The following is a 27,547-nucleotide window of genomic DNA, read 5'->3' as shown; positions in this document are numbered from 1 at the left end:
TTATAATGTCATTATAATACTAAAAATCACACCCCCAGGTCAAAAAGACCCCTGCCCAGGTGACGACCCTTCTCCTGAGCATGGGTGGTAGCAGAAATACAGATGTAACCCTATTATAATGATATGTAAATCACTAACTGATCACTGTGAGGAGGAGGGACTTGGAAACTTACTAACTCTATAGTTTTGTGTATAAATGTGTCATGAAAAATCACCTTTGGTGTGCTGGATGTGTGGGAAAGCACCAGGCACTAAATAACAATGTCTCCTTCCTAAATGTAGCCTCTTTGTCTGCATTTTGGGAGCCAGCATAAAAGCTAAGAGCTCCACTCCCCTCTCAGCCTCGAGCTCCAACTCTCCCTTGGAAGAAGAACGACACAACCCAGGTGGACATCAAAATAGCTTTATACAGATTATTGGATCTCAGTATACAGGTAAAAAACAGAGGGCCTGGCTGAGGGCAGGGCCAGGCCTCACCTCCCACCACCCCGTCCCGCTTCCCGGGGAAGGAGATTCAAGTCCCTTTTAAAAATGTACATTTGAAGGCACAGTGCAAGGACCGACACGCTCTGGGGACCAGCTCCTCACCAGAACCAGCTGGGGCAGGGCTGTGGGTGGACAGACAGACAGACAGAGGGCAAGGGGAGGTCGTCCTGCCCCCCAAGACTGGCCACAAACAGCCCCCGGGCCTGGCTCTGAGCACAGAGCCAGACACCCCCACCTGGTCCTGCTGCGTAGAAAAGTCTCACACATGTGCAAAACATCTCAAATCCACTCACCTTAAAAATACACACCTACTCCAAGCTAATTGCAAAATGCCCTCCGAGAGGGACAGGGCTGGCTCCTAACAAGACTTATTGCTAGTGGGACAAAGCAAGGCCAGCTCAGTCCATTACCTGCTGCCAGTGCAAACCAAGCCCAAACAGAGCCCCAAGACCTGTTTGCAAACTCAACTTTAACATGAAACCCCAGCTGTGTTTCTTGTTAGAGCCCCCAGAAGCAGGCAAAGTTGGGAGATGAGGCAGAGTTAATGCTCTTGTGTGCTGCAGCCCCTTACACGTGGAAAAGGGTCACGGACTGGGCTAGAACCCATCCCCTGCTTGGCATGATGAGCTGGGAGCAGCCACGGGGATGCTCATGGCTCCTGCAGAACAGAGGCAGCAAGAGCAGCTCTTTCACACCACAGGAAGGTGGAGCAGGAGCACTGGAAATGCTCAGACTCATCTCCCTGTTCCCAGCACCCTTCCCCAGCCAGACCTTGTCACATGTTTCTTGCAATGAATTCCCTGTGGAACAGAGGGGGTGGTGTACTGGTGTCTGAGGGTTCCCTTTGTCCCCCCAGATGGCCAAGATGACTAGCGTGGCAGCCTGGGCCCACCCAAGGGATGAGGAACAGCTCCATCCTCAGGTGACATGGCCCAACAGCCTTCAGCAGGGAATCTGCTGCATTGTTCCCCCAGAGGAGACCAGGTCAGAGCCCTGCAGAACAGACCCCATCACACATCCGGGTGCAAACCATGATCAGGTTTCACTAGTGGACCTCCCTGGGCTGCTGAAGAACAGATCAGCACAGGGCAGATGCCAAAGATGCTGCACCAGGTTCCTGCAGCCCAGAGCAGGGGTTAGTGGGGTAAGAATTCGAAAAGAAATGAGCAGCAAGAAAATAAGTGCCTATTCTAACCCCAGGCTTCTGCCCAGAAAGCAGAGGATGTCAGAAATACATAAAGGCTTTGGAAATCAAACATTTCAGCCATTCTTCCCTTCTGGACATCCCTTCTACTCCCCACAAATCTAATGCGTCTTGGGGATGCACACTGCAGCTCCTACCCAACGTCCTGCCAAGTGCTACAGAACAGAATTTGGCTGCTTTCCCCTTCTCCCTCAGCTCAGCCCTCCAGCCCTGCCCCCAGGCCCCGCAGCAGGGACACAACTGCAGAGACACAAGCAGGTGGAGCTCTTGCTCCACCTTCAGGGATGCTGCAGCAGCAGAAGAGCCAAGCCCGCAGGCTGATCTGATGTGTCTACCATCCCAGAGCCTTATTGAGGTGTTTCCAAAGTGCTCTGATCACTCAATGGTATTAGGTGGACAATGGCAAATGGTGCAGCTTGTCTTCAAAAATCTAAGACTGAAATTGGGCCATGGATACTCCCATGACCTCTCCCTGCTCCTCCAATAACGCTCAAGTGGTCAGATGTTACTGTTTCGTCCAGAACAGTGGTGGACTTGAGCAAACCAGATCAGGTGGAGTCAGTAAACCATCTTTTTTCTACAGTATCCACCACGATCAGTTTATCCAGTTGCTCAGAACAACCTTCAGTTGCTCCTTCAGTCATGGTGCTGTTGTACTGCTGGCAGGAGACCTCAAAAACCAAGACTACTACACAAACGAGAATTAACTGGGGGTGATGGGGATGTTTTTTTTCCCCAGAAGTGAGGAACAGCAGTACTGCAGAGCTGGCAAGACACTGAACTTTGTCAGAGTTCCCTGACATTTGCTCCTTTCTCCCGCTCACGTCAAGAATGGATGTCATCTCCCCCAGCTTTCAGAATGCCTGAAACTAGCAACACATTAGAGGTGCTTCACAACCACTGCAGACCATAGCAGGCCCCAGCACCTCATGGTGGGGAGAAGCTCCAAGGGAGCAGCTGAGAACCAAGTACAGTATTTTTCCAAGGGCTGCTCTGCAGAACGTGGAGTCAAGTGAAGGGTCTAGGCTTCCCCCCAGTAGAGAGTGGGAAACATGAAATCAAAACAGGTAGAGAAACTGCTTTGGACTGTTGTACCTATGACCTCATGCAGGTCTTGGGGCACTTCCCCACCATCTGCTCACTGTGCTGAGATGCTGGGGAAGTGCTGGGAACTCTGCCGGCCACCCTGTTAAGCTGCCTCTCAAACATCATGTGAACCTCCAGATGACCTAAAAATGTAACAAGCCACGTCCTCAGCCTGAACACAACCTCCTCCACCCACTGATTTGCAGGTAGGTAGGAACAGAGCAAATAGCAGAGGGCAGTGGGGAAGGAGCTCCACACCTCTGGAGGACACATCCTGCAAGCCGATGTTTCAAAACTGAACCACAGGGATCGCCCCCCACCACCAGGTCTGGTCCATGGGAACCTCCTGTCATGCCCTGGAGGTGTCAGTGTTTGCTGGAGTACAATGTTTCTTCTTCAGTGTCCGTTTCATCCTGAAATTCATGGCTCAGGAGGGACTTCTTGGAGCTGGTGGACATCATGCGGATTTCGTCCTCGTAGTCGTCGTGGTGCTGGCGGAGGCGGTGGAATCCGTCCTTGTGTCTGTTGGACTTGATGGAGCAGACACACCAGATGATACAAGCCGTGAGGACCAGAGCAGACATGCTTGCAGCTGCCAGAAAGGAGACATTAATGCCCTGCTCCTCCACCCCAGAGGCTCACAGCCTTGCCACCATCTCTCTTCCCAGTCACAGCTGCTTTCCTCACTTCTCCGTGTCCCTCCTCCTTCCTCCTTGGCCACAGGCAGACGTGCCACAAAGAGCTGCTCCAAGAGCAGGACTGCAGTAGCTTTGTTTTCTGTGCTCACTATCTAGGGTGGCATCACTGAGCTCCTCTGCAGACCACTGGGTAGAAACTCTGGCCTCCCCAGCAGCTGCCCCCTCAACAACAAAAAAATATAATCTCTTGATGCTGACCTGGTGCCACTTCATTCCAAGAAACCCTGAGGAAGAAGCACGACCTCCTAGCTTCCAGCTCCACTCAAAAACAGGCTCTCTCCATTCCAGGCATCTCAAAGCCCACCCAGAACCCTGTAGACCCCTGCCACATTCTCCACTTTCTTCCCTCCACCCTCTCTCCTGCCAGCCCAAGGGTTGTTGGACCAGTTTGCCTGGACAAGCACGTGTTCAGAAGGGAAAGCAGGAGATGGCTGAAGTCCACAGGCTGCTTTTCCAGATCAGTGAAGAGAAGGGCCATTGTCAGCACAAACCACTAAGAAAGCAAAGCTCAGAGCTTTGATCAAGTGTCACTTTACCTGCAACAGTTACAATGAGCTCCCTTGGCAGACCAAATATCCTGTTCTCCATGTCAAATACGATGAGGACAGAGCTAGGTGCATCCTCACGTACAAAGACCTGCAGAAAGATACCAGAGCTCAGACTGTCTCAGAGCTTGCACCTCTCTTAGGTGTCCAGTCAACAGAGGTAACTTGCTGATCAGGGCAGGACCAGGTGGATGCCACAGACAAGTGCAATGGAGAGAAAAGTTACTGCTCAAAATAACCCTGCTAAGCTGGGAAATTCTTCTCCCTCCAGTGTAACAAGGCAGAAAAGAGCCTCCCTGGGCATGTAATCAGCAGCTAAACAGCCAAGGAGGCAGAGCCCAAACCCAAGGGGGTGCCTTTATAGGGCAGGGAGGGTAGAAAAGATCCCCAATACAGACATTCACATACCTTGACATGTTTCTGCTGGTACCCATCAGCTTTTGCATAGATGCTGTACAAACCTGGAGCCAAGAGCACATGGAAATAGCCACCTTCTTTAGTGGAGACCTTTAGACCATCATTAAGAACAATAGTAGCTTTAGAAATTGCCTTGCCACTCTTGTCTTGGACAAAGCCATGGATTCCCTTATGAACCTGAAATAAAGCATTTCAAACACTTCACATTCTGATCCAAGTGTTAGGATCTAACCCACCCCTCCGAATGTAGCCCTTTCTCCACCCCCAACCCCCACAATAAATAAAAGGGCACAGCACTGCAAGGGCTGCTCATGAGGCAACACTGCACAGATGTTTAACTCATGTCAACATGTCCTGGCCACTTGCTGCCTCTGTTCAATCCGTTCCTCACACAATCTATGACCATCTGTAATTACAGAGCAGTGACAGAAACACCAAGACTCCACCACCCTGATCCCTTCTTCTCCTGCTCCCCACCCAGCCCCACTGCCTTTGCTCCTTGCCAGAATTCCCTCCCACAGACTCAGCTCACCTCCACCAACATGCTCAGGAGAGATTTCCTGTGGTCTGCCCACAGGCTGGGAAGCTGCCCTGCACTGGGGAAGTAACAGCAGCTGGTGTAAACAGTGATCTCAGGACAGTGACCAAACATAACGCTGAAATCCTGCAAAAATAAACCAAACAAAGCCACAGCTGGAGAGCTGGTGTTTAAAAAGCTTTGCAAAGTGCAGCGGGAGGTGGGGAAGTTTTGCCCAGACATCAGAACAAATATGCTTTTTAATGCTTGCTTAGCAGAGGTGGAAAGCCTCGTGCTGTGCCAAAGTACCTTCATGCTTCCCAGGTGACTGTGCCACTCGGAGCCACGGATCACGCCGCCAGGAATGTTCTCATCTGTGAGGGCAGGAATGCAAAGTCAAATTTGCTCCTAGCAGGGTCTAGCACAAGCTGATGAGGGGTTAAAGGATTCAACCAAACATACCTGACTTATTTGGACAGCCCGGCTGGCCCAAATGCATCACTGGATGGTTGTTTGCATACAGAGAGGCCAAATGCTTCAGTGTTTCTTTGTTCTCCACTACAAAGAGAAAAGCAAGACTTTGAGAGCGTGACCCCCATTCACCGGAGGGGCAGATTCCCATCCCATCCCCAGGATCATGCATTAAACAGTGACACACATTGTCTTGGGGGCATTCCAGATTTTCTCTAACCCTGAGAGGTGGTATCACAAGCTTTATATCACCATTGGCCAAGTTGAAATACTGCTGTAGGAACAGAAATGGTCAATGTTCTGATCCCTAGCTGAACCCTCTGAGCTTTACAGCTTTACTTAACAGACTGTCAGCTCCAGGTGCCAAGGGCTGAACACAACAGGAGGCCACAGAGCACCACCAGCACAAGAAGCTCTCACACCACATGGTCACATCAACTTCTGCAGAGACAGCCCGAGGGTAACTGTGTGTGCAAGGCTCTGGAGGGGTTAGTCATACCTGTCTGTGCTGGCTTGTCGTATGGGTAAGTGACAAGCAAAGATCCTCCATCTAGTGCAACAGAGAGGCTGAAATCCTGCTTCAGTATCAAGTTCTCTATGATGGCTTTGGTCTCAGGCTCTCGTGTCGCCGAGTACCGGGAGTAATTGCCTGTAAATCAGAACAACAAATGGAAAATGGAATTGGCAACAGCTTCCTCTGCTATTGGAGAGGCCAGCAAAAGCACATTCTTTATGTCTGAAATTATGTCTGCTGCATGTATGAAAAGGTATATGTTAAATCTCAGCAGATGCTGATAGATCAAGTAAAGCACCCAGTCTACACTACCCATGGGGGGAATTCATCCGCAAAGCTAAACACAAGGGACAGGTTATTTCCCCAAGCTACTTCATGCTGTGATGCAGAGAGTGTCTCGTGTGTTTGCTCTCCTCAATGTCACTGGAGTGACATTTTCTTAAGAAAGCGCTTGGAATGATCCCAGCCAAGCCTGGCCAGAGAAAACACCTCCTCCTCAGGAAGGGTGGGCACAGCACTGAGCCAGTGCTATGGTAGTTTCAGGGGAACCAGCAAAGCATGGAAAAAGAAGCCTGTTTCCAAGGAGCATGAACAGAGCGGATTTTCCAGAAATGAGGGGTTGAAAGAAATCAATTAACAGGAAAAATACATGAGGTGTTACCCAACCTCTGGACTATTCCTAAAAAGCTCTGCTTCTTCTTTTCCTTGCAAATAAATGACTGCAAATTACCATCTGTAAGGGGGATGCAAGCTTGAGAAGCTTCCCAGCAGCTGTGCTGCCCAGGCCCTGGGGCAGGAGTGCTGCTCCTTTTCCAGCTAGACCCAAATGACTACACCCACCCCCAGAGCAGCCAGCAAAAGACTTCTACAGCAGCCTGCACCTTCTAGAGGCACACTACACATCTAGTTTGCTTTACTTGTGAAGTCTGTGTCCAGATCTCTGCCGTGAGCGTTGGTCCAGCCTATCCTGGAGGTGCAGCCTCTCTCCTGCGCCACCTCCCGCCCGTCGGGGTTCAGGGAAGGCACAATCACAATCCGTGTTCGGTCGATCAGCTGAGCAGAGGGAGGAGAAGCAGCACATCAAGCACAATTAGCAGGGTTCAATTCTCTGTACATTTCGTCCACCTGCATCTCATCCCAGGAACTGCCGACTCAATTGGTGCCAGCGGTCGGAAGTTCCCACTGGTCCCATGGATTTCCTCCCCAGGACATGCTGGGTCACTGCCACCCCCTGCTCACAAGACAAGTCTCTCCCAGTGAGCATGGTCTTCCCAGGAGTCAACTGGAGGGCTCCAAGATGGTCCCCTGCATTGGTTTCTCACCTTTGTAACTGCAGCATTCTTCTTGTAGTTCATACAAAGAAATTCTGCCAGTGCCAGGAGCAGCTCTGTACCAACGGGAGCATTTCCATGAATACCAGCAACAAAGCGGATCTTTGGCTCTTCAGGCTCAGACTGGTTGGGCTTGTTGGAGATTTCGAGGGACCAGATCTGACGGAACTCAACGCTCTGACCCAAACTGCCAAGAGATGAGAAACCAGAGCTCAGAAACAGAGCCTGGAGAAATCCCAGGGTGAAAAGGAACTGCTGCCAACCCCCACGAGGAGGCTGCAAAGACAAGTGACACACAAAACACAACCACATCACGAGAGAAGATTTGCAGCAGCACTGAACCAAATTCACAATCCGGTTTGTGAAACACAAGCATCTGGGTAAGAACGTAGCCAAGTCCAGATGTACAGCACACCCAATGCTCCTTATATCTCTGTATATCCTACAACATCTCATGAATGTGGAACTCTTAAATGCTTCTGTGCATCCAGTATTTTTTTTTGTTTGTTGGGCTTTTCTTCCTTCAGAGCAGGATACATCTGGACATCAAACGAATGTATAAAGCACCCAGCCCAGAGGACAAAAGCAGGCCTGTTTCCAGCCATGCAGACGTTGTTGCTACAGTCCTGCCATGAAGTTAGCAAACTGAATGCAAGCAGAGCAGGGAACACAATCAGGGCTGATGCAACTGGACAGACAATAGAGGCTACAGATCAGAAAAGCAGCTTTGGCACCAGCAGGGACAGCACATGAGCACGTTGTGCCTGGTAACAACAAGCAAATGAGGTCCCAGGACAAAGAGATTTGTGCTTTCTAAAGCTGACAGAGGGTAAGCACTGCAGGTCACAAAGGAGAGCAGAGGGCTGCAGACAGCTGGTCTGCTGCAGGAGGGCAGAGACCTTGGCTCAGGGGCAAGCTATTGAATTAAAATCTAAAGGCAGCCAGAAAAAAAAAAAAAGAAGGATAATTTAAGATTTGTAAAGTTAAACTTGATCACTTTTGCTGAAGACTCTTTAGTAGGGTGGATGTCAGACAGGATTTGGAAAATGGAGGAAATAAAGAAACAGGTACTTGCAGAAGCCTGGGGTATCAATGCCAGGAATATCACCAGGCAGCCCTGGGGAACGAAGAGCACCCCAGGTTTAGGCCAGTAAAAGGACATCTCAGGGAAAAGCAGAGAGATGCACCTGTGAGTCCCTGCAGGCTGCTCTGCCTGCACAGCCGGGGCTCCCTGGAACTAGGGGGCCACAGGGGAAGGAGGGACAAGCTCCCCAGCTCTGCACCGAGGCCACGGCTCCTCATCTCACTGCTTCCCTGCCACAGGGAGCTCGGGAGGAGCTGAGCACTGCTGCTGGGAGTGGTCACCTGGTGAGATTCGTGATGTGCGGGTAGTTCAGGTAGAGACCTCGGAGGAACTCGGAGAGGTCCTTGTAGGGGCGGTAGCGGTAGGGAGAGACGTCCCCCGAGGAGGCAAGCAGGAGGTGTTCCAGGCCGTTCTCAGCAGAAAGGTCTTTGATGAGGGTCTCAAACTCCTTCTCGTTGGGGTCGCTGGTGTCTGGGGTGTTCAGGACTGTCACCTTCCCCTCTTCCACTTTGGCGTCTGTCCGTGAAAGGCTGAAGTTGACTTGCACCCCACCTTTGCTGCCAACTTCCACCATCTTGGTGACTGGATCATAGCTACCCAGGGGAGAGAAGGCAAAAGGAAACGTCAGGGATTTAAGGTCTCACACTACAAGCCACCCCTCTGCCTGACTAGACACTCGCAGGGAACTGCTATTGCTCCCCAGCCAAAAGTGAGAAGCATAAAAACAAAGAGCAAGAGCACTTGAAAGGCAGAGGAATGGCAGGACAGGGAGCAGGTCAGGGCCCAGCAGAGCTGCTTTCAGCTCAGGTGGTGCAGGGTTACGTGGCAGACTGGCAGGCCAACAAGTCAGGCTGCTTTAACCCAAAGGTTTTGGCAGCAGTTGAAGTGATGAAGTCACTTCTGTGGGCAGCTGCCTGCAAGAGAATTTCCCCTAAAGACACTCAGTTATCAGGTCCTTCCAAACAAGGGAAGATTTGGGTTGTACAAAGCACCAGGTGAGTGGTCTTGACATCAGGGTAGCACCACACGGCTAACTCTGCAGAGGCCAGAGGGCAGGAGAAACACCCATGCCTGCACCTGCAGCAGGCAAAGGTGATGGGACTGCTCCTGACTGGGAAGTCACTCATGCAGCTGTTTGCTCCTCGTGTCACACTCACCCTCGAGCAGATGCTGTGATTTTGTAGATTCCCTGGACCAAGAGGCGCCAGTAGTCTCCATCCTTGTAGGTGGTCACGGGGTGGTTGATGTCAGCAACACTGACGGTGGCGTTGAGGATGCCCCTTCCATCCACAGCATCCAGCACAAACCCCGAGACACCACGATGAATCTGTGCATGGACCCAGAGCTCTGCTGAGCACCCATCCTGGCTCCACCTCCCACCACACACATGACCATGGGATCATCCACACCCAGTTCCCAGCCCAGAAGCACAGTGTTTCCAGAGGAGCAACATGTTCCAAAAAGGTTCAGGTTAGACTGGCCAGCAGCTGGTGTGGACAAAGATCACCTGACAAGTACAATGAGTAATTGTCTGGCCCAGGGTGCCACCACAGCACTCTCTGCTCCACACCTTTGTTTGCATGCCCCAGGTGCACAGCACCACCACCAGCCCCAACTCAGATGGGAACAGCACATAAAGGCCACTCCAGCCTAGGGAAAACCACAACAGTGGTAAATAAAAAGCCCACATCACCTGGCTGTTGTTTCCATAAAGATCTCTGGTATGCTAAGAAGGAGGGGAGCAGAACTGCCAAGACATGTTCTCATGGGGATGATTTCTGTGGAGCAGGTATCCAGTCTGGCCAGGAAGCAGCACTCACTTCAGCCCACAGATTAACCTGTTCATTCTGGCAGATCTAATGCCAACCCCACAACTGCTCAGGGTCAAAGTGTCTCACCTGCTTCATGAACTGGAGGAGCGACCGACGGTTCTGCTCCCAGTACTTGGGCAGCTCCTCAGCTCTTGGATATTTGACACAGCCCAACTCAATGGTCACTTCAAAGCAGTTGGTATGCAAGTAATTCCAGTCTTGCATCCCACCTACAATGGGAATGTGCAAAAAGTTTTGACAAGGTCTTCCAAAGGGAACTGTACTACAGCTCAAAATGAAATCACATGGTAGAGAAAGATGAAGTCAAAAACCCACCACCTGCATTTCATAGCTGAAGAGAAGAGGCTTTCACACAGAGCAAGAGTCAGGCTTCAAAGGGATGCCAAAACAGCAGACAAATAACCATCCTTCTTGTAAATACCTTTCATGCTAATACACTGCTGTAAAATTTTATGAAACCATTTTGCCAGAAAAACTAGGCTATAAATTCCTTCCCCCAGGAATAACTTTATCTGGGTACATTATTTAAAAGGTTATAAAAGCAACCTGAGTGCAGTTATCCAGGCTGACCAAACCAGACTCCATGACTGAATAGAAATTCTTTAGGCTGCAGAAATGTTAACTTGGAGACAAACAGTGCAAGAGATTTAAGGTCTATTTTACCTGGAACGTTGTACCACTGAGCCCCATTAGTGATGCCATGTGGGAAGTACTCAGTGGGGTACATATCCTTGCAAGGGCTTCCCTGATACATCTTCCTGTTTTCCTAAAAAACAGGATGCAACATGTGAAGCTGAGTCTCTGCACTTTGCTGGCACTTCTGTTCTAACATTACTCACACACATGGGGTGATCAAACAGAGGTTCAGGCAGGCGTGCAGCACAAACAGGTTGCACCCACACCCCACCCCATGGACACCCTTGTTCTCACCCTCATGGACACCAGGTGCCCATAGCACCTGCACCCTCCTCCACTGGCCACTCAGGAGGCCCCCAACATCATCAGGAGTTAACCCAGCAGGATGTGCCTGTTTTCCTGTTAGAGCTTTACCTTGGAGTAGGAAAGTGCCAACTGCTGAAACACAGCATCGTCTGGGGACTCACTGTATATGGCTATTCCTTGTTCATCATCATCAAAGGGGTAATTAACCACCAGAGAACCTGCAGGGGAAACAAGTTTTGACTCGTACTTGCATGATTCCCAGATGATCCCTCACTCTAACTGGGAAAGTTTTCCTTTGTCTCCAAAGAGTGCCAAGACTTCTGTTTCTCAAGAACTTGGCATTAAACAAAGCATTAAGCCCAGTAGCTGGAAGTGACAACAAAAGCACAGGAAGAGATAAGACCACACCCTGTTAGGAAGGTGAACCCAAGGCATGACACATCAAGAGTTTGGCTCTAACTTGCAGGAGGGATGAGCACAACCTCCTAACAACCCCTTTCACAGAGGAGAGAAAGCGAGGGGAGGGATTTCCTAGGACATACATGGTGCCCTTGGCTGTTGTTTTTCAGCCTCCTGGAGTTCATTGTGCTGGCAGATGACAACATCTTTGGCTTACTGGAGCTTTCCCCAAGCACATTGTACTAACAGTAGCACTGTGGAACCCCAGACACCACCACTGCAGGAGACTTGCCAGCTCCCTCATACCCACACACAGTTACTTGTGCACTGCAACATCACACATGAGAGCACAAAGCAACCACCTGCAAGTTACCACAGCTACAAGGCAGCAGACCAACTGTCTGGGGAATACGCTGTAATGCAGAGACTTAATTTAGATCACTCCAAAAAGATAATTAAATTACAGCAAGTTTCATAGTTCCATCAGGCAGTTCAAGGCAGGGAACCCTCAGGATTAGATCTCATTCCCTTTATTTTATAAATACCATGGAGCCTCCAACAGCTAGAGCATTATATCACATCCCTGCCCCAGCTGCTGAGCAGCCACTGACAAGAGCACACTGCCACCTCCCACCAGGCCATGAGCCAGCTGCTCCCCAGCACATGTGCTCCCTTCGGAGAGGTGGTTGTGAATCCTCCAGGCAGCCTCTGCAATTCCCTGCAAATGTACCTGGGGACACAGTTTTCACCCTCTATTTTCAGCTTCGGATCCATCCTCCAGAAACATCAACAAACAAAAGGTTTGGTTCACTCTTTGTGTGGGGCCATTGGAGATGGCCTTGGTTCCTGCTGCAGGAACCCGGCTGCCTCCACTTCTGCCATCTCACAGCAATGCCAAGGGCAGAGAGCTCTGCCAGAGCCCCTCAGCTCACACCTGACACCCCTGCAGCCTCAGGGCAGAGGAAGGAGCTGGGTCTGGCTGCCCTACCTCCGTGCAGGTTTGCTGAGAGCACAAACGGGTAAGTCTTTAACCAGGCCATGACCGCGAGGGTTTCTGGCTGTGGAGGGTCGGACACATGGAAGAACTGATCCGGGAAGTTCCGGTTCAGGTCGTAGTTGTTGCTGTTGTTTCTGCCAACGGTACCTCCTCTGTCTCCTGAAAATTAAACACATGTTCAAGCTTGCACCCTATGCGAGTTCCCACGTCAGTGCAGAGGCTTCATCATCTTAACCACAGAGCTTATAACTACCAATTCATGGAAAACAGCAGAGAACACAACAGCGCTGGTGTCCCACACCCAGAGCGACAGGACCCCCACTCTCCTTCAGGGACAGGCCTGCTCTGTGCACAGGGCTGTCCCAGGGCCCTTCCAGCCCGTGTCTCAGTGCCAGCCAGACCACAGCCTGCAGGAAGGCAGTGAACCATGAACCAGCAGCCGGATGTCACGACCGCAGAAACCTCAGAGCTCACCTTCTCAAACCAGCTGGACAAGTTCTTTGTTAAACCCAAGCAGAGCTCTGCTTCCAGAAAATCCTTCTGGACAGGCTTTATTCTGCCAATCCACAAGAGCCACGCCATTTTAAGGACTCCCATGAAGGATATTTTTGCCAATTTCAACATCACAATAAAAGTTCATATTATCCTTGGACAAGTGCTCTGCAGACAGCCTGGCTCCCACATCACATGTTGCTAAGAGCATGGACCAAAGCACAGCACATATGAGCTGTGTCAAAGGAATGTCTTTTTTTTAAAAAATAAGCCTAGGAATAGCCACAAACCATAAGGGGACCCAAAGAGGGGCAGCATATAGCTCTGCTGAAGCATAGGAGCTCTCTCTCCAACAGCTTCAAGCACCAGTTGACCATCCACATCCTGCAGTGTGGGGTCTGCCCACTTGTCCCACAGGACACACCAAGCCCCTTCCCAGCCTCCCTGTGTGGAGACCACATCTGCTCCAGATTTCTCAGAGAGCACCATGAACTCAGAGGCTTGTTCTCAAAGCTAGAAACCCCCTAGATGTTTCAGCAGAGACAGCAATACCTTCCTGGGACTTCTCGTAGCCATCAGGGTTCATGGATGGCATGATGTGGATCCGTGTGTTCTGGACCAAGTCAGTCACTTCAGGATCTGTGCCAAAGTTCTTGCAGAGGTACTCAATGAGGTTCAGGAGAAGCTCTCGCCCCACAACTTCATTCCCATGCATGTTACCAATGTACTTGAACTCTGGCTCACCTGAGGACACAAGGAGACCATTATAACCAGTACATTAAAGCTTGGAGACATCTCACCACTCTGAGCATTGCTCTCAGGCCTTTCTACAGGCTGGAGGGCATTAACCTAGAATTTACTCTTCTGTTCCCACAACACCAATGACCCCAACAAGGATGAACATTGTTGCAGGGAAGTTCCTTGGCCCTTCTGTCCCAGAGCTTCCCAACCAGTGTAGCTGTCCCCAGCAAAGCTCTTTAATTCACACTACTGCCACACACTTCACCTGCTCCGTTTAGAACGGACGCTGCAAGGAGCAGCAGTTTCTCCTCAGACAGGTGCCAGCTCCACGCTCCTTTTAGCTCTGCCCATGGAGCCTCCCAACACAAAGGGTCTGTCACTTCCATTTGTGCTTCACTAAAGAGGATGTCCCCAGGTTACCTGCTTCGTGGACACCAGGGTTGTCTGAGATCTCCATCACGTAGAGCTCCCGCAGCTCCACGGACTTGCCGGCAGAGTAGAGGCGGGTGATGGTGGGATACTGGCTGGCGTGGCGCCGCAGGAAGATCTCCATGTCGGAGAAGTGGTGGTGCCGGAAGTCCACGGGCTGGATGGGTTGATGGAGAGAGGTTGGGCTTGGGGCCTCTGCCTGCACAGGGGTAGGGGTGACGGTAGAAACAGGAGCGGGTGTTGCTGTGAGCGGCGTGACATTGAGAGCTGGTGGCACCAGGGTTGGCTGCAAGGAGAAATCCACTTCTGTTGCAGCTCCCTCCTTCACCTCGATGTTCTCTTTGGTTACTGGTGTGTACCTGTAATAAAAACAACTGGCTTCAGCAAGGGGGCTCTGCAGAACAGAGGCCAAAACCCCCTGCAGCCTCTGCGCCCCTCCAAGCTACTCCTCCCAGCCCAAACGCACTGGGGCGTTAATGACTATGGAAAGATTCACTAGTGAAGAAGCCGACGGGATTCATCCCATCCCACTGCCACCAGACCCATCCATGCTGCTGCCACAAAGGCATGAGCTCCTGTTCACAGACTCAGCAGGGAAGGTGCCACAGGGCTAGCCCCGGGGCAAGCTACACATTCACACACAGGCTTGAAACAACACAAACTCTTGCCAAGGTGACCCTACTACACTTTCTCCCTTTGCCCAAAAAGTAAGATGCAGTTTGATACAAGGAATCAAAGAAAGGTGACAGAAATGCTGTGCATGCAGCAGCACCCTGCTGCAGCAGGACATGGGGTGAACAAACTGCTGCAGCTCTAAGCTGGAGTCCTTCACTGCTGCAGCTTCCAGCCAAACCCCTTAAATACACAACAAGATGCCTTGAGGGAAGAAACCAAGTGAAGGAACACAAGCAGTTGGCAGTGTGGACACAGGCTGCCACAGAGACATTACCCCATCACAACTGCAGTCACATTGTAGGTCCCAGGCACGAGCAGCCGGTGGTAATCACCAAATTTGCCTGCTGTGATGTTATGAGCAATACCAGCCACAACAATGGTCGCGTTCTCCAGGCCAGCTTCAGTGACTGCGTCCCTGACAAAGCCTTTCACACCAATGTGCACCTGAGGAAAACAAGGCAAGAGCCTGGCTGAAGACAGGCAACATCAGGGGAACCGTGTCCTCACCCTGCCCTTCCCCAGAGGCACAGGAGAGCTGCCAGGCAAAGACATCCAAGGGCCTGTGATCCAGACAGTGCTTGGCCAGATGGCAAGGGCAGGAATTCCGGCACTGCACTGGGAACACACCAAGATCCCAGAACTGGTCCTACCTAACAAATCCTGCACTTCATCAATGTGGGCACACAACACCACCAACTTAGCAGGGTTACAGGCCATACTGAGGCACAAAATGCAGCTGCCTCCCTTCCTAGCCTAAACTGTCCTCTCCTCAACTCGTACACATCTGGACATCTGGAGACAGCCTGGCAGAGCACTCTGCAAGACAAGGGCTCTGCAGTGCTCACGCTTTTGAACATCAGTGGAGATGCACAGCACAGAGGTCTCAGAGGGACTCTGCATAGTGACAACTGCACTGATCAGTCCCTCTGTTTAACACTGAACCCCAGGGGTTCCTTGGAGCACAGCTCTGCTGTCCTGGAGGATGTGGGAACTGCGGCAGAACCACAGAGACACACAGCAGCTTTGTAGCCACCAACCTCTGCGCAGCAACTGCAGCAGTTGTGTTACCACAGGCAGCAAACAAAGCCACAAGTGCAACTGAACCTGGTGCTCTCAGCCCACCAGGGGTTTCAAGGCTCCTACCCCACGCCCATCCCAGCCAGCACTACCTTCTCAATGAAAGCAAGAAGGGACTCCCGGTTGTTCTCCCACTCCTGCTGAAGCTCAGAGGTCGGCGGGTACTTGCAGCAGGACAGCTCCAAAGTGATCTCGAAGCAGTTGGCCCACACGTAGTTGTAATCCTGCATCCCACCTGAGAAAACGAGGCAGAGACATGTCCTAAGAGCAATACACAGACACCTCTCCACAAGACGCAGTTTCCCTGTCCTTCAGATCCTCTGGCATCTCACCTCGATGCCCCCCGAGCTCCAGAGTGAACAACCTAAGGAGAAAAGTCAGATCAGATCATGGTGAGAGTCTCTGCTGGGAAGACTGAGCTGTTTCTCCCAGTAACTGGCACTCTGGGCCATTCAAATCAGTCACAGACACTCCAGAGATGACAGTCCCTTCAGTCTCACTGCTCTGCCAGCTGAACTCAGCAACACAGCACTTGGAAATTCATTCGGGCTCATTGGACAGTGAAGACATTTTCCAGACCCTACAAATCCTGGATGGGAGGGCAGGGACACCAGAGGCTGAACATCTCTGCTGCCAACTCCTTTGCTCTGTACTCCAAGACAACTTTAGATTTGGGAGGTTTTCCTGCAAGTTACTCTACTCAAAATGAGTTTCAGGCCCTGATGTAACAGGGCACACCAAACTATCAGCCTGGGAGGTGGCAGCTGAAATCTGCCTGCAGGATCAGTTCCAAGGACCACACAGCTGTTCTCCAAAAGAAAACCAACCCTCTTAGCAAACTCTAAACAAGATGAGGGCAGTGCTTCCTCAGCTTCTCTTTTCTTCCAATTCCTTATCTGAAGCTCTCCATTTACCTGATGTTTAGAGCAGCTCTAGCATAAAATCTGACAGGGTGACAGCACACAGTGAACTATGGCAAGTCACCATCAGAGAGCTCTCCTCTTGATCTGGGAGGGCAGTGATGCCTCCCTCACTGCTGAGGACTCCTGTGAGGAGTCCTGCAAGATGAGAACAGGACACAGGAACCTCCAACTGGGAAACTTGCTCTTTTCACTAAGCCCTGTAGCCAAGTCACCAGCCTCCTCCCACATTTCCTCTTACACACCACAGTTTCGATTATTTTAAGGCTGTTGCAGCACCTGGGGACATCTTGCCAGCTTAGTGTAAAACCAGCCCAACCTCCAGCAGTACACAGAACTGTTTCCCAGTATTAAGCTCATCTTGCTCTTCCCTTCAGAGAAACCACAGCCACTGCTAGGAATCAAAAAGGTCACTTTGTTCCAGCAAACGTCCTGACCCCATTTGCTGAACTTTACATTCAACCCTCAGCAAGCAAACCTGTTTCTCAAACAGGAACAAACCACGTACCAGCAGGACCCAAGGTCCACAGGTATCAACGCTCACAATCTGGAGCTCAGGCTTCAGCATATTGCTGAAGACTGCAAATGTTCAGCCCTCTCAACACTCCCAGGAATCTTCAAGAGCAAAAAAGGACATTCCAAAACCACCACAAGCCTGTGAAACAGGTTTCAGATTCACCCTGACAAATCCCACCACATGACTGTAGCCAGATGTCGTGACCACATAAGAGGCTTGTTCCCACCACCACCAGCAGAACAGGCAGATGTGTCAGTATGGAAAACACACCACTCTAAGTTTTCTGCATACTGATGGTATCTTCTGCATTATACAACCTTATACAGCTACAATCCAGGCAGCCTGACATGCCACAGCCTGGGCCACTCCTTCCTAGACAGCTCCATCCCAACCTGCCCACCAGCACCCAGGACCACTCAGCCCAGAGACGTCCACAAACTGTCTGAATAACTGCCACCAGTGTCAGCTGGACACAAGGGTCCAGGCAATGGGTCTCTTCTGGATGAATCGAGGAAGTCAAACCATTTTCTCAGAAGCCTGTCTGGCACAGAACAGCTGCTCATTTGCCCCTCAGGAAGCAGCTGCAAACTTCAGGAGGAAGGAAAATCGAAGACAGGCTGTGGCACATGTCATGCCCCAGCCTGCAGGACCCCAGCAGGCAAGTCTGTAAGAAACACACCCTTTGTTCTCCCACCAAAGTGCTACATTAGTGCCATGCTAATAATGCACTTGCATTATCTGAGCAGCTTCCCAATCATTCTGAAGCTCCTTCAAGAGAGGGACCCTCCGTGGTGCTGGCCAATTAACCGGCCAGAATGGATCGATACTACGATGCAAATGCACTACCTGGCATTTGCAGAGGTTGTTAATGCAGGGCCAGGAAAAGCTGGCAGGAGCATTCCACCAAGCAGAGGAGCCTTGTAATTAATGTGCTGGCTGTGAGCATTCAGTCCCAAAAGGTGGGGGACTGCTGCTCTGAATTCAACAGCCTCACCGCACTCAGCTCACGCAGAGATGAACTGACAGCATAAAGTAGGATTTAGAAGAACAGACCCCTGGGAGGATGTGTGGGATGGTACCAGACCAAAGATGTCCCAGTTCCTCTCGATTCTTCTGGGAGCCTGCTGCTAAGGGAATGCAGAGCTTTTCCTGTAACAAACCAAATGTCACTTGCTGCCCGAAAGAGAGCACTGCAGCCTGTGCATGGGCTGAGATCAAAACAGGAAAGAGACTTTTCTGTCCAGCACAAGGGGCCAAAAAGCATTTGAGGACGTAAAAACTCTCCAACTCAGTTCAAGAGGTTAGAGCAACAAGGCCTGCAAATCTGATACACACTCAGTTCTGTTCAGCTCCTGTTACCAGGCTCCAGGAACCCCCAGTAGGCTGCTCCTCACCAGTAAACACCAGGGTGAGTGGAATGATTTCCCAGCCTGTAACCATCTGCTCCTAGCAGGATGCTAATGCATTTGAAAACACCCATACATAAACCAAAGCCATTATGAAGCATATTTAGTGCTTCATCTGCCATTCAAGCAAATTCAGGACAGATGCTCACCCTGTAATAGTGCAGCAATGGACCAAATTAGAGCTTGGTACCTCATTTCCCATAAAACTGTCTCTTCCAGAAAGTAGTCCACTGCAGGCTTGAAAATTTGGATTGTATCTGCTGCACATATTTGGCCTTCACATGGCCCTGTTGCAGAGCAGGACAGTTATTTTTACAGCATGTGGAATAATGTATTTCTCCATATACCATCTGCACAGCCTCTCCTGGCTAGGCAGAGGATCTGGAGGTGTAAAAAGACCTGTACACAGCCCAGCATTAGCAGAACACTAGATTCAAGAAGCAGAGCAGAAAAAGCACTCCCAAGGCTGAGGACTGTCAGACTAGAGTGCTTCTACTCTGCCCATCTCTTTGGGTTATATCTGGAATAACTTGCTGGATTTATTCCAGGATTTTTTAATCACAGTGTCTTTTGGCCCACACTGCATAAGGCTTCAGCCTCCCAAGGAAACACATCTGTTTTACTGGCGAGGAAAGCAAAGCAAAAGGTGAGCAGGTTACAGTCACAGCAAGTCAGTCCTTGGATGGCAGCAGGTCACAAAAACACTCAGAACAAACCACTCTCCTGCTCTGTCCCACTCCTTGAGTGTCAGGACCTCAGGCAAGGATCCCAGACCTCTTGCAGCACAAGCACTGCAGAGCTCAGGCTGACAAACATCCCTCTGCTCCCTGCCAAGCTCCACACCAGGCAGGCAGGAGAATGCAGCTCTCTAGAGTCAAGCCCAGCGATCCAGATACCATAAATAAACCACGTGCCAGGAAAAGGCTTCCAGGCCAGCCAGGAAGACCTCTATTTTCAAACTGCCCTATGCAGAAACTTCTTTTATTCCAGCTCTCACTGGAGCAGACATTAGGAGATAAGAGACCTGCAGCTAAGTTAAAGCAGAGAAACGATCGTGTCTGCTCTGCAGAAAGAGCAGATGGAGCAAAGCAAGCTGGAGATGTGATTGAATACGTGGCACAACTCTCTGGACAGAAACAATTGTCTCGTAGCATGAGACCAGGGCAAGCTCCAGCAGCACCAGAGAGGCAGAGGAATGCTTTGGTCCATTAGTCTGCAATCATTAAAACTCAGAGGAGGTGAGGTTTGAATCCCCGAGTCCAGCAGCTGCAGCACCCAGCCCAGGGCAGCACAGCCCTGCAGGCTTCCCAGGGCTCCCTCCAAGAGGACAGAGCCTTCCCAGGATCTGCACCACCACAGCACTGCCCAGCAGTTCATGTGAGACGTGAAGAGGCCTCAGAACCTCAAACCGTGAAGCCAATACCTTTCTCAAGAAGAAAGATTTGCAGTAAGAATTTTAAGAAAACAAACACATCAGGGCAGCTGTGTCTACCCCAGAAAGACAAGGCTGAAGTGTTCTAGCAGAGCTCACACTGTGCAACCACCTTCTGCCATGCCCAGGAAAGAGGCCACCCAAAATGATGCCATGAGCACCCACTGTTCTCAGCACTCATTTTAACTGCTCTGAATTTGATGCCACTAGAAGCTGTTTGGCAGCGCAGTGTGGCTAGTAACCACAGTCAAAACAACCAAGTTAGCACACATGTCACCTAAATACACTTTCAAGCTGAGAAGTGCCTTCCAGTAGGCAACAGAAACACCTCAAACAATTGGATATCAGAGTCTCAAACTAGCAATCTAAACAACTTTCAGGAAGGAACTACAAATAACAAGACCTTCCAAGGCCACCCACAAAATACCCTATTGAACATAATGTTGAATTTAACTTCCGAATACGGCTCTTCACAAAATGAAGGCATGTCCTTCCCACAGATAAGCAGTTTCTCAACCACTTTCAAAGCATCACCTGGACCATACAGCAGCCCAGACACACACTATTTCCTAGATCTGAACCCACCACTCGGTAGTTAAAAGCCCCAGAGGTTAAAAAGGAAGGAAGAGTAAGAGCATGTACAGCAGAGATAGGCTCTAAAAACGTCCCCAGTCACAGACATGCTTATCTATAGCAGCTGGAATGCAGAAGCCAAATGCTGGCAGAGAGCCATCTTTCTCTGTGCACACTTGACCTTTGCAATTACTCCCATGGTTTATACTTGCCACCTCAATTTGACACACGTAAGAGGTTGTTTGCAAACTCAACTGAAAGTTAATGGGGTCTGGCACCAGCATGAACCTGAGCTGGTAACTCTGGGACAATGAATCCTGCAGCAGTTGGCTTTCCCACATATTTGATTTTGCATGATAAAATGTGGCAGAAAAATTTCCACCTGTTGAGACATTATGTTCTCATTTCTCTGCTTTTCCTGGCTTCAGCTTTGAAGCTCCTGGCTTGGAGCCTGCAGGCTCGCCTGGCACAACCTGATCCACAGGCCACTACCTTGTTCATAGAACTTTGGTTATCTCCAGAGGTTAGCATAGCACAGGGAGCTCCCACAGGGTTCTGGGGTTTCCCCAGCCTCATTTTACCACACATTTAAATTTTGCAATCATTGGGAAAAGCCTCCTGGTCCAAATATGAGCCTCAGCAGCCCCTTGGCCAAGAGCTGAGCGAGTCAAATGACTCAACACAGCCACCATGGTGGCTTTACTACTTGTGTCACACATGGCATACACCTGACTGTCCTTTGCTTGCTCCTCACACACTACTAAAAAGAAATGTTAACACCTAAAACCCCAGAGGGAAACAGTAACTTCACACAACACCAAAATGCCCGTGTACATCAGTACCTGTTAGTTCACCCGTGCTCTCCCCTGATCTCAGCTCCCATGGGTTACACTTTACGTGAACTCCTCAGCCAGGGAGGTGCTTCAAGGGCTGCCAACATCCTCCATGTCAGCATCTTTAACAGCAGTAGGATGCAAATGAACACTGTGGGGAGAAACCACACGGGTCTGCCACCCTTAGCAACTCTGCACTCAGAGCTGGTGTCAGTGCCCATTCCCTGCAGTCTCTGCCCGTGAGTCGCCCACAGCCACCAGCACGGAGCCCCAGCCTGAGGCTTGTCACAGCAGAAGGGGTTGTTCCCACAGAGGCTGGATGCTGGAGGCTACTGGTCATAAAATAAATCACAGCAATGGCAGCACAGAGCAAATGGGTCTTCAGTTCACATCTCACCATTTCCTGTGAGGGGAAAGTAGGAGAAAGCTCTGCTCGCTGGCAAGCCCCAAAGGCTCATGCCCCAGCACCACAGCCACTAGTCCAGCATCTCACATCCCCAGCAGGAGGGTGAAGTTAACACTGCAGCAAAAAATGCTGCTCCGTGTGGGCAGGGGAACTCAGGCCCCACACTCTGGAACCACCAGAGCACACCCATCCCACTTCAGCACCAGGGCAGAAAACCTCAGAGCTGCAGCTGACAAACCTCCCCACCAAGATGTTTGCCGGCAACGACTGCCACCAGACCATCCAGGATATCCTGTTCCCTTGCAAACACATGCACCAGATTACACAAACCTTCCTCCTGCTGGATTTTTCACAGCAGCAGAGTGAACCTTGAGCCAGCAAACACCAGGGCTGGTGTGCTTGACAGGGTGGAGGGAAGGACAGCTGCTGGAGAAGGTAAAGCTACAACTTACTTGAACACGACATCTTATTTGATCAGTGAAATCCTAGGGAGTGATTCAGCTGTGGCTGAAATCAAGACTTCCTCTTCCAGGTAACGTGTTCAGGCCCAATACTGGATCCCTCTCCCTCCTTCCCAAGAACAGTGGATGCAGGGTTAAGAGAAGACTCAGCTCAGAAGCCCATGCTTTGGAAAGACACTTATTTGTACGTGTTAAGCTGCAAGCTCTGAAGGATAAACAACACCTGATTTCACTGCTTGCTCAGCACTCCTGCCATCTGCCCGAGCACGAGGGAAAGCAGAGCAGTCCAGGCACGGCAAAACAACACAACTTCTTGGGATCATTTCTGCAAGGTTTTTATTGTGTCCTCACCACAGAGTTTCTGCACTGCCTGGCGAGGCTGTGGTTGTACAACAGCCGTGGAGGGGACACGGCGATGGCGCAACTTCTACTGACAGGGCCAAGATTTCTCTTCCCACCAGCCCACAGAGCCTCTCTAGGAGAGCATCTCATCACATCAACTGCCCTTTAAGTCCCATTTTCAACAACACTGACACACACAGAGCAGCCCACCACGTGTCTGAGCCAGGCCAGCTGCCTCCACACCAGCAGAGTGGTGGCACCAGGAAGGAATTTCCTTATGTCCAGATCACCTCTAAAGCAGCTGCCTAATGGAGGGAACAGGAGCTCTCCTAGAAGACCTAACAGACCAAACTTTGGGTTCCCTCTAGATCCCGCTGCACTGGTGGGCAAGAACAGGCTATGCTGGTTGTCCCCTCTGCACAAGTCTAGCAGCAGAGCAGCTCTCAGAAAAGCTTCCTACCTCATTGCTAGCGAGAGCAGCTGGGTTAACTATCAACATTTTAGATAGTTTCACAGCAGCTTATTCTACAATAGTGTAAAAAATGACAAGTCTGGAGGTTAAAAAGCCTGACAGAATATTAATATTGGTTTCACCCCTTTAAGAATAGTTTCCTCTTTCCTTTATCAAAGTTAGTAACCATCTGGAGACCTAATGATGGTTCAATCTGCAAACAAGGCCTCCTGCATGCAGGACAACTCTCCAGAACCTAACAGGTAAAGGAAGAACCCTCCAGTTTATTTTGATCTCTTCCCTACAAACATCTCCCAAGCTGTGATTCATCAAGCACTCACCAGTGTGCCTGTGATGCCATTTCCCTTCACTTCAAGCACTAGAACATATTCCAAGTTAAAAATAGCACCTCATCCACCAGCCTTTCCTCTGTGATAATCACCACTGGTTTGGATGTCACTTCTCAGTGGCAGCAAGAGATTATTTCTGTAAGACAGTCTGTTAGGGGATCCAAACAGCAGAGTCAGAGCAGCTCACCAGCACAGCTTACCTTCTACATCATACCACTGGGCACCATTTGTGATGCCATCCTTGAAGGTCTCTTCCTCCTCGTTAGGACAATTGGGTTTGCCAGTTCTCATGATGGGGTGATGTGAGGCATAAGCTTTTGCCAAATACTTGAACACTTCATCATCAGCTGATTTGCTGTAGACTCCTGTGGCCTTATGTGTGGGAGAGTCATCGTAGGGATAGCTTGCAACCACTGAGCCACCATGAAGGTTGCCAGAGAGCAGAAACCTGGAGTTGGAAAGAAGAAGCAAAAGACGACAGAGTTACGCTGGAACAATTTCAACAGGGAGCCAGCTACAGCCACACAACCAGTTATTCTCCTGCCTTCCCACCCAAACCGTGGTCTCAGGAGCCTCCAGAGTCTACCTGGGATCAGTGAGGCAAAATGCAACCACTGGACAAGCTGCCCAGTAGTAACTACACTTAGGAGGAGGAAGCAATCAGATCCTGCTCCACCAGCCTCACACAGGGAGGACAGCCGGGAGCTGCAGCTACACCAAGGTTATGATAACAGATACAAGCTTATCTGACACCAAGTTGGCTACTGTTAGACAAAAAGATAGTCTCCTGGGAGAGGTATGTCCTCCTGTTAATGCAGCCTCCAACACAGCAAGCAGGATGGTCAGAGGGTCTGAACACTGGGAGCATGGTGGGGAAATCACCAGATTTTTGCAATAAACCGACTCTCAGGACTGGTTTGTTCACTCCCCAAACTGACATCTGGCATTACTGCAGATGAAACAAGTTTCTTGCTGCAGGCCATGACAGAGCTCTCAAAGCTGGTGGCAGCCAAGCAGTGCCCTGCACATGTAGGGGTGTACAGACCTCTTGGTCAGGCTGTGAGCAACACTCAGTACATACAACAGAACTGACCTGCCTAAATGGGATCTGGATGTGTGACAGAGCTGCTAAAAACCCAAGTCAGAAAACACAGCACAGCATGGCCTGCATCCCACTTCACTTTGACCACAGGGAGCATAAGCATTTCCATGAGTTCCGAAGGTAATTGTCTCTGCTTTTCCTTGTTCCATCAGCTTGAGCACTGAGGGGAAAAGGAGCCCTCCTTCTCTCTCAGTCACATGGGATTTTGTTTCTGAGCAGAGGTAACGTGACCAATACCTTTGCCTTGCTCAAAATAGCACACACGAATTGTGTTACACCCACTATCTCTGCTTTTCATCAGGCACTTCTGTTTACCCATTCATTTTTGTATCAGCAGTTATGTTAACCTAACAACTGTATCTGCGTTAACTGGCACTGCCAGGCAGAGGGATGCACAAAGCACCACGTTCTTCCTGTCTCACCCTGCAAATCACACCTCAAACACTTGCAAAAAAAAAAAAAAAAAGAAAGTAAAAACCCCAAATTTTCAAAATGTTATCAAGAACGTGCTTGAGTTTCCATAGGAACTAATTTTGAATAGAATCAGAGGAGGGATTTTAGGGCAAACTGCTGCACCAGAGCTGTCCTAAAGGATCCTTAGGACAAGAAATTAACTGTGCAGGTCATGAAATTCCTCTAGAGCATTAATCCCCACAGGCACCCCTGTCTGTCAAGTTTTAATAGTTTGTCCAAGCAATTTTTTGTCCCTAAAATCAAGCAAATGTTACACAATGCTGAATGTTGGCTGCAACCAACAGCCCTACGGTGCCCTGTGGCCATCTGCCACCCCCTGGCCACTCCTTTATCCCCATTTTGGGAAGAGGGACACAGCTTCTTTCTGATCAGACTTTGCACTCTGGCTTTCTCTGCACAACTTCACACGGCTGGTTGGACTGACCTTAGAGGTCTGGACCTTCCACAGTTCTCTAAACAGCTTACAGCAAATGAAGAGACAGTGCTCAGGGTCCCAAACTGGAGCTGAGCTTCACAGGCACCATCTCCCCTCCCAGCTGCCCCACTCCAGGCACAGCAGCTTCCCACTGTTCAGCCCCTTGGAGGGCAAGAGCCCAACAGGTGAGCAGGGGTGCTTAAGGCTCAGTCCTGGGTGCCTGGACAGGAACAAATGGAGAAGAGGGACACAGGAGGACCTGCATTTGGAAACACTGCTGCAGACCCTGATTGCTAAATCCAGGGAATTTTCCACGAAACACAAAGCTGGGGGGAAGCCCCGTTCAGCACCACTCCCTGTTAACGTTTGTACACAGACCACTGCACTCCAAATATTTTAAGCTTCCCACAGTTCATGGTGAAGGCATTTTCAGTCCCAAGAAAGACCCACAGACAGGCTCAGGAGGAAGCAGACAAGACGTTCCCAGCTGCAGGCTCCCAAAGAAGGGATTAGCAGAGATGGGCAGGGAGGCTGGGGCTGCCCAGGTGCGTGCTGGGCTCAGGGTGTGGCAAGCGGGGCTAGTGGGACTAAGGGGGCCAGGAGGGCTCCTTGGCAGGTGCTCAGCGAACTGTGGCCACTGAACCAGTCTCCGCACACGCTGCCCAGGACACGGGTCACCCCGGGTGCAGGATTGTCCCTGGCTGCGAAAAATGGCCAACCCAGAGGCCAGGAAGCAGAAACAGGTGGGAAAGGGCTTTCGCCTCCACCCCCTCCCCGCAAGCCCTGCTGGGAAGCACTGGGAAAAGCTGGAAGCGAGCTAAAGAGCGCAGGGAGCGGCGCCGAGGGTCTCGCTCCCCCGGAGCAGGGCTGGGAGCGCAGGGCCCGGCACGTCCCGCACTCACTTGTTGCGGCTCATCCAGGCGATGAGGGCTCGCACCTCGGGCACGGACTCCAGGTCGGGCTCGGCGGCCCCGAACTGGTCGGGGAAGCTGCGGTTGAGGTCGCGGCCGCGGCTGTTCTCCCGGCCGCCCCCGGCGCCCCCGCCGCAATCGCCTTCACGGGCGCGCTCGAAGCCGTCGGGGTTGAGGCTGGGCAGCAGGTAGAGGTCGGTGGTGTTGAGGAGGCGGCCGATGCGCTCGTCGCCGCCGGCCCAGCCCCGCACCAGCTCCCGGGCCAGGCGCAGCAGCAGCGGCCGGGCCAGCGGCTCGTCCCCGTGCATGTTCCCCACCAGCTTCACCTGCGGCCGGCCGGGCAGGGCCGCTCCGCCCAGCTCCTCGCCGGCCCGCTCCGGCCCCTGCCCCGCCGTGAGCCGCAGCACCCACAGCGGCCGCCCCTCCACCGAATCGCCGATGCTGAAGAGCCGCGCCAGGCCCGGGGGAGCCGCGTCCACCAGCGCCCGCAGCGCCTCGCCCAGCTCGGCCGAGTGCAGGTACCGCAGCGCCTCGCCGGGCTCCGCCGCCTCCGCCTTCTTGATGTGGACGGCGCGGGCCGGGCCCGGCAGCAGCGCGCAGAGCAGCGGGAGCAGCAGCAGCCGCCGCCAGCCCCGGCCGAGCCCCCGCGCCGCGCCCGCCATGGCCCCGCTCCCCGGCCCCGCCGCTCGCCGGGCTGCCCCGGCGCCGCCGCTGGCCCCGCCCTCGGGCGGGCGCTCCTGCCGGCCCCGCCAATCAGCGGCCGCCGCGGGGGAGGAGCCGCTGGGGCCGGGCGGCGCGGGGCCAATGAGAGGCGGCAGCGAGCGCTGCGTCACCCGCGGGGTGCGCGGCGGGGAACTCTGGCGCCCCCTGCGGGCCCCGCCGCGGTACCGGCCCCGGGGCTGAGCACGGCGCGCCGAGAGGCGTGAGAACCCACCCGAGGAGGCGGGTTTTCCTCCCGCCCCCAGGAGCGAGCAGCCTGCGCTGCCCACGCTCCGCGCCCCCCAGCCCCTGAGCCCC

General features: G+C 51.6%; 1 protein-coding gene across 1 annotated transcript; it reads right to left on the bottom strand.

Annotated features, from left to right (window-relative positions):
* Nucleotides 1–387: 387 nt before the first annotated feature.
* CPD (carboxypeptidase D) lies at nucleotides 388–27,195 on the bottom strand. Its single transcript, XM_051636206.1, has 21 exons — nucleotides 26,522–27,195; nucleotides 23,829–24,076; nucleotides 16,030–16,172; nucleotides 15,135–15,304; nucleotides 14,177–14,544; nucleotides 13,568–13,759; nucleotides 12,515–12,682; nucleotides 11,236–11,345; nucleotides 10,849–10,951; nucleotides 10,252–10,394; nucleotides 9,511–9,680; nucleotides 8,635–8,946; nucleotides 7,261–7,456; nucleotides 6,856–6,991; nucleotides 5,924–6,073; nucleotides 5,416–5,511; nucleotides 5,263–5,327; nucleotides 4,969–5,100; nucleotides 4,428–4,613; nucleotides 4,011–4,110; nucleotides 388–3,368 (listed from the first exon to the last, which is right to left on the bottom strand). The coding sequence occupies exons 1-21, from the start codon at nucleotides 27,190–27,192 to the stop codon at nucleotides 3,142–3,144; spliced, it is 4,086 nt and encodes a 1,361-aa protein (XP_051492166.1). The 5' UTR covers nucleotides 27,193–27,195; the 3' UTR covers nucleotides 388–3,141.
* Nucleotides 27,196–27,547: the final 352 nt, after the last annotated feature.

Source organism: Apus apus, chromosome 18 (assembly GCF_020740795.1).
Source record: "Apus apus isolate bApuApu2 chromosome 18, bApuApu2.pri.cur, whole genome shotgun sequence".
NCBI lineage: Eukaryota > Metazoa > Chordata > Aves > Apodiformes > Apodidae > Apus > Apus apus.
This window is presented reverse-complemented; position numbering and strand designations above follow the sequence as displayed.

Excerpts from the sequence above, each read along its gene's own strand:
- CPD (XM_051636206.1), bottom strand. The coding sequence starts at position 27,192 with ATGGCGGGCGCGGCGCGGGGGCTCGGCCGGGGCTGGCGGCGGCTGCTG. Across the intron at positions 4,111-4,427 it reads ACCAGCAGAAACATGTCAAG|GTCTTTGTACGTGAGGATGC; the intron begins GTATGTGAATGT and ends ATCTTTCTGCAG. Across the intron at positions 3,369-4,010 it reads GCTCATTGTAACTGTTGCAG|CTGCAAGCATGTCTGCTCTG; the intron begins GTAAAGTGACAC and ends CCTTTCTGGCAG.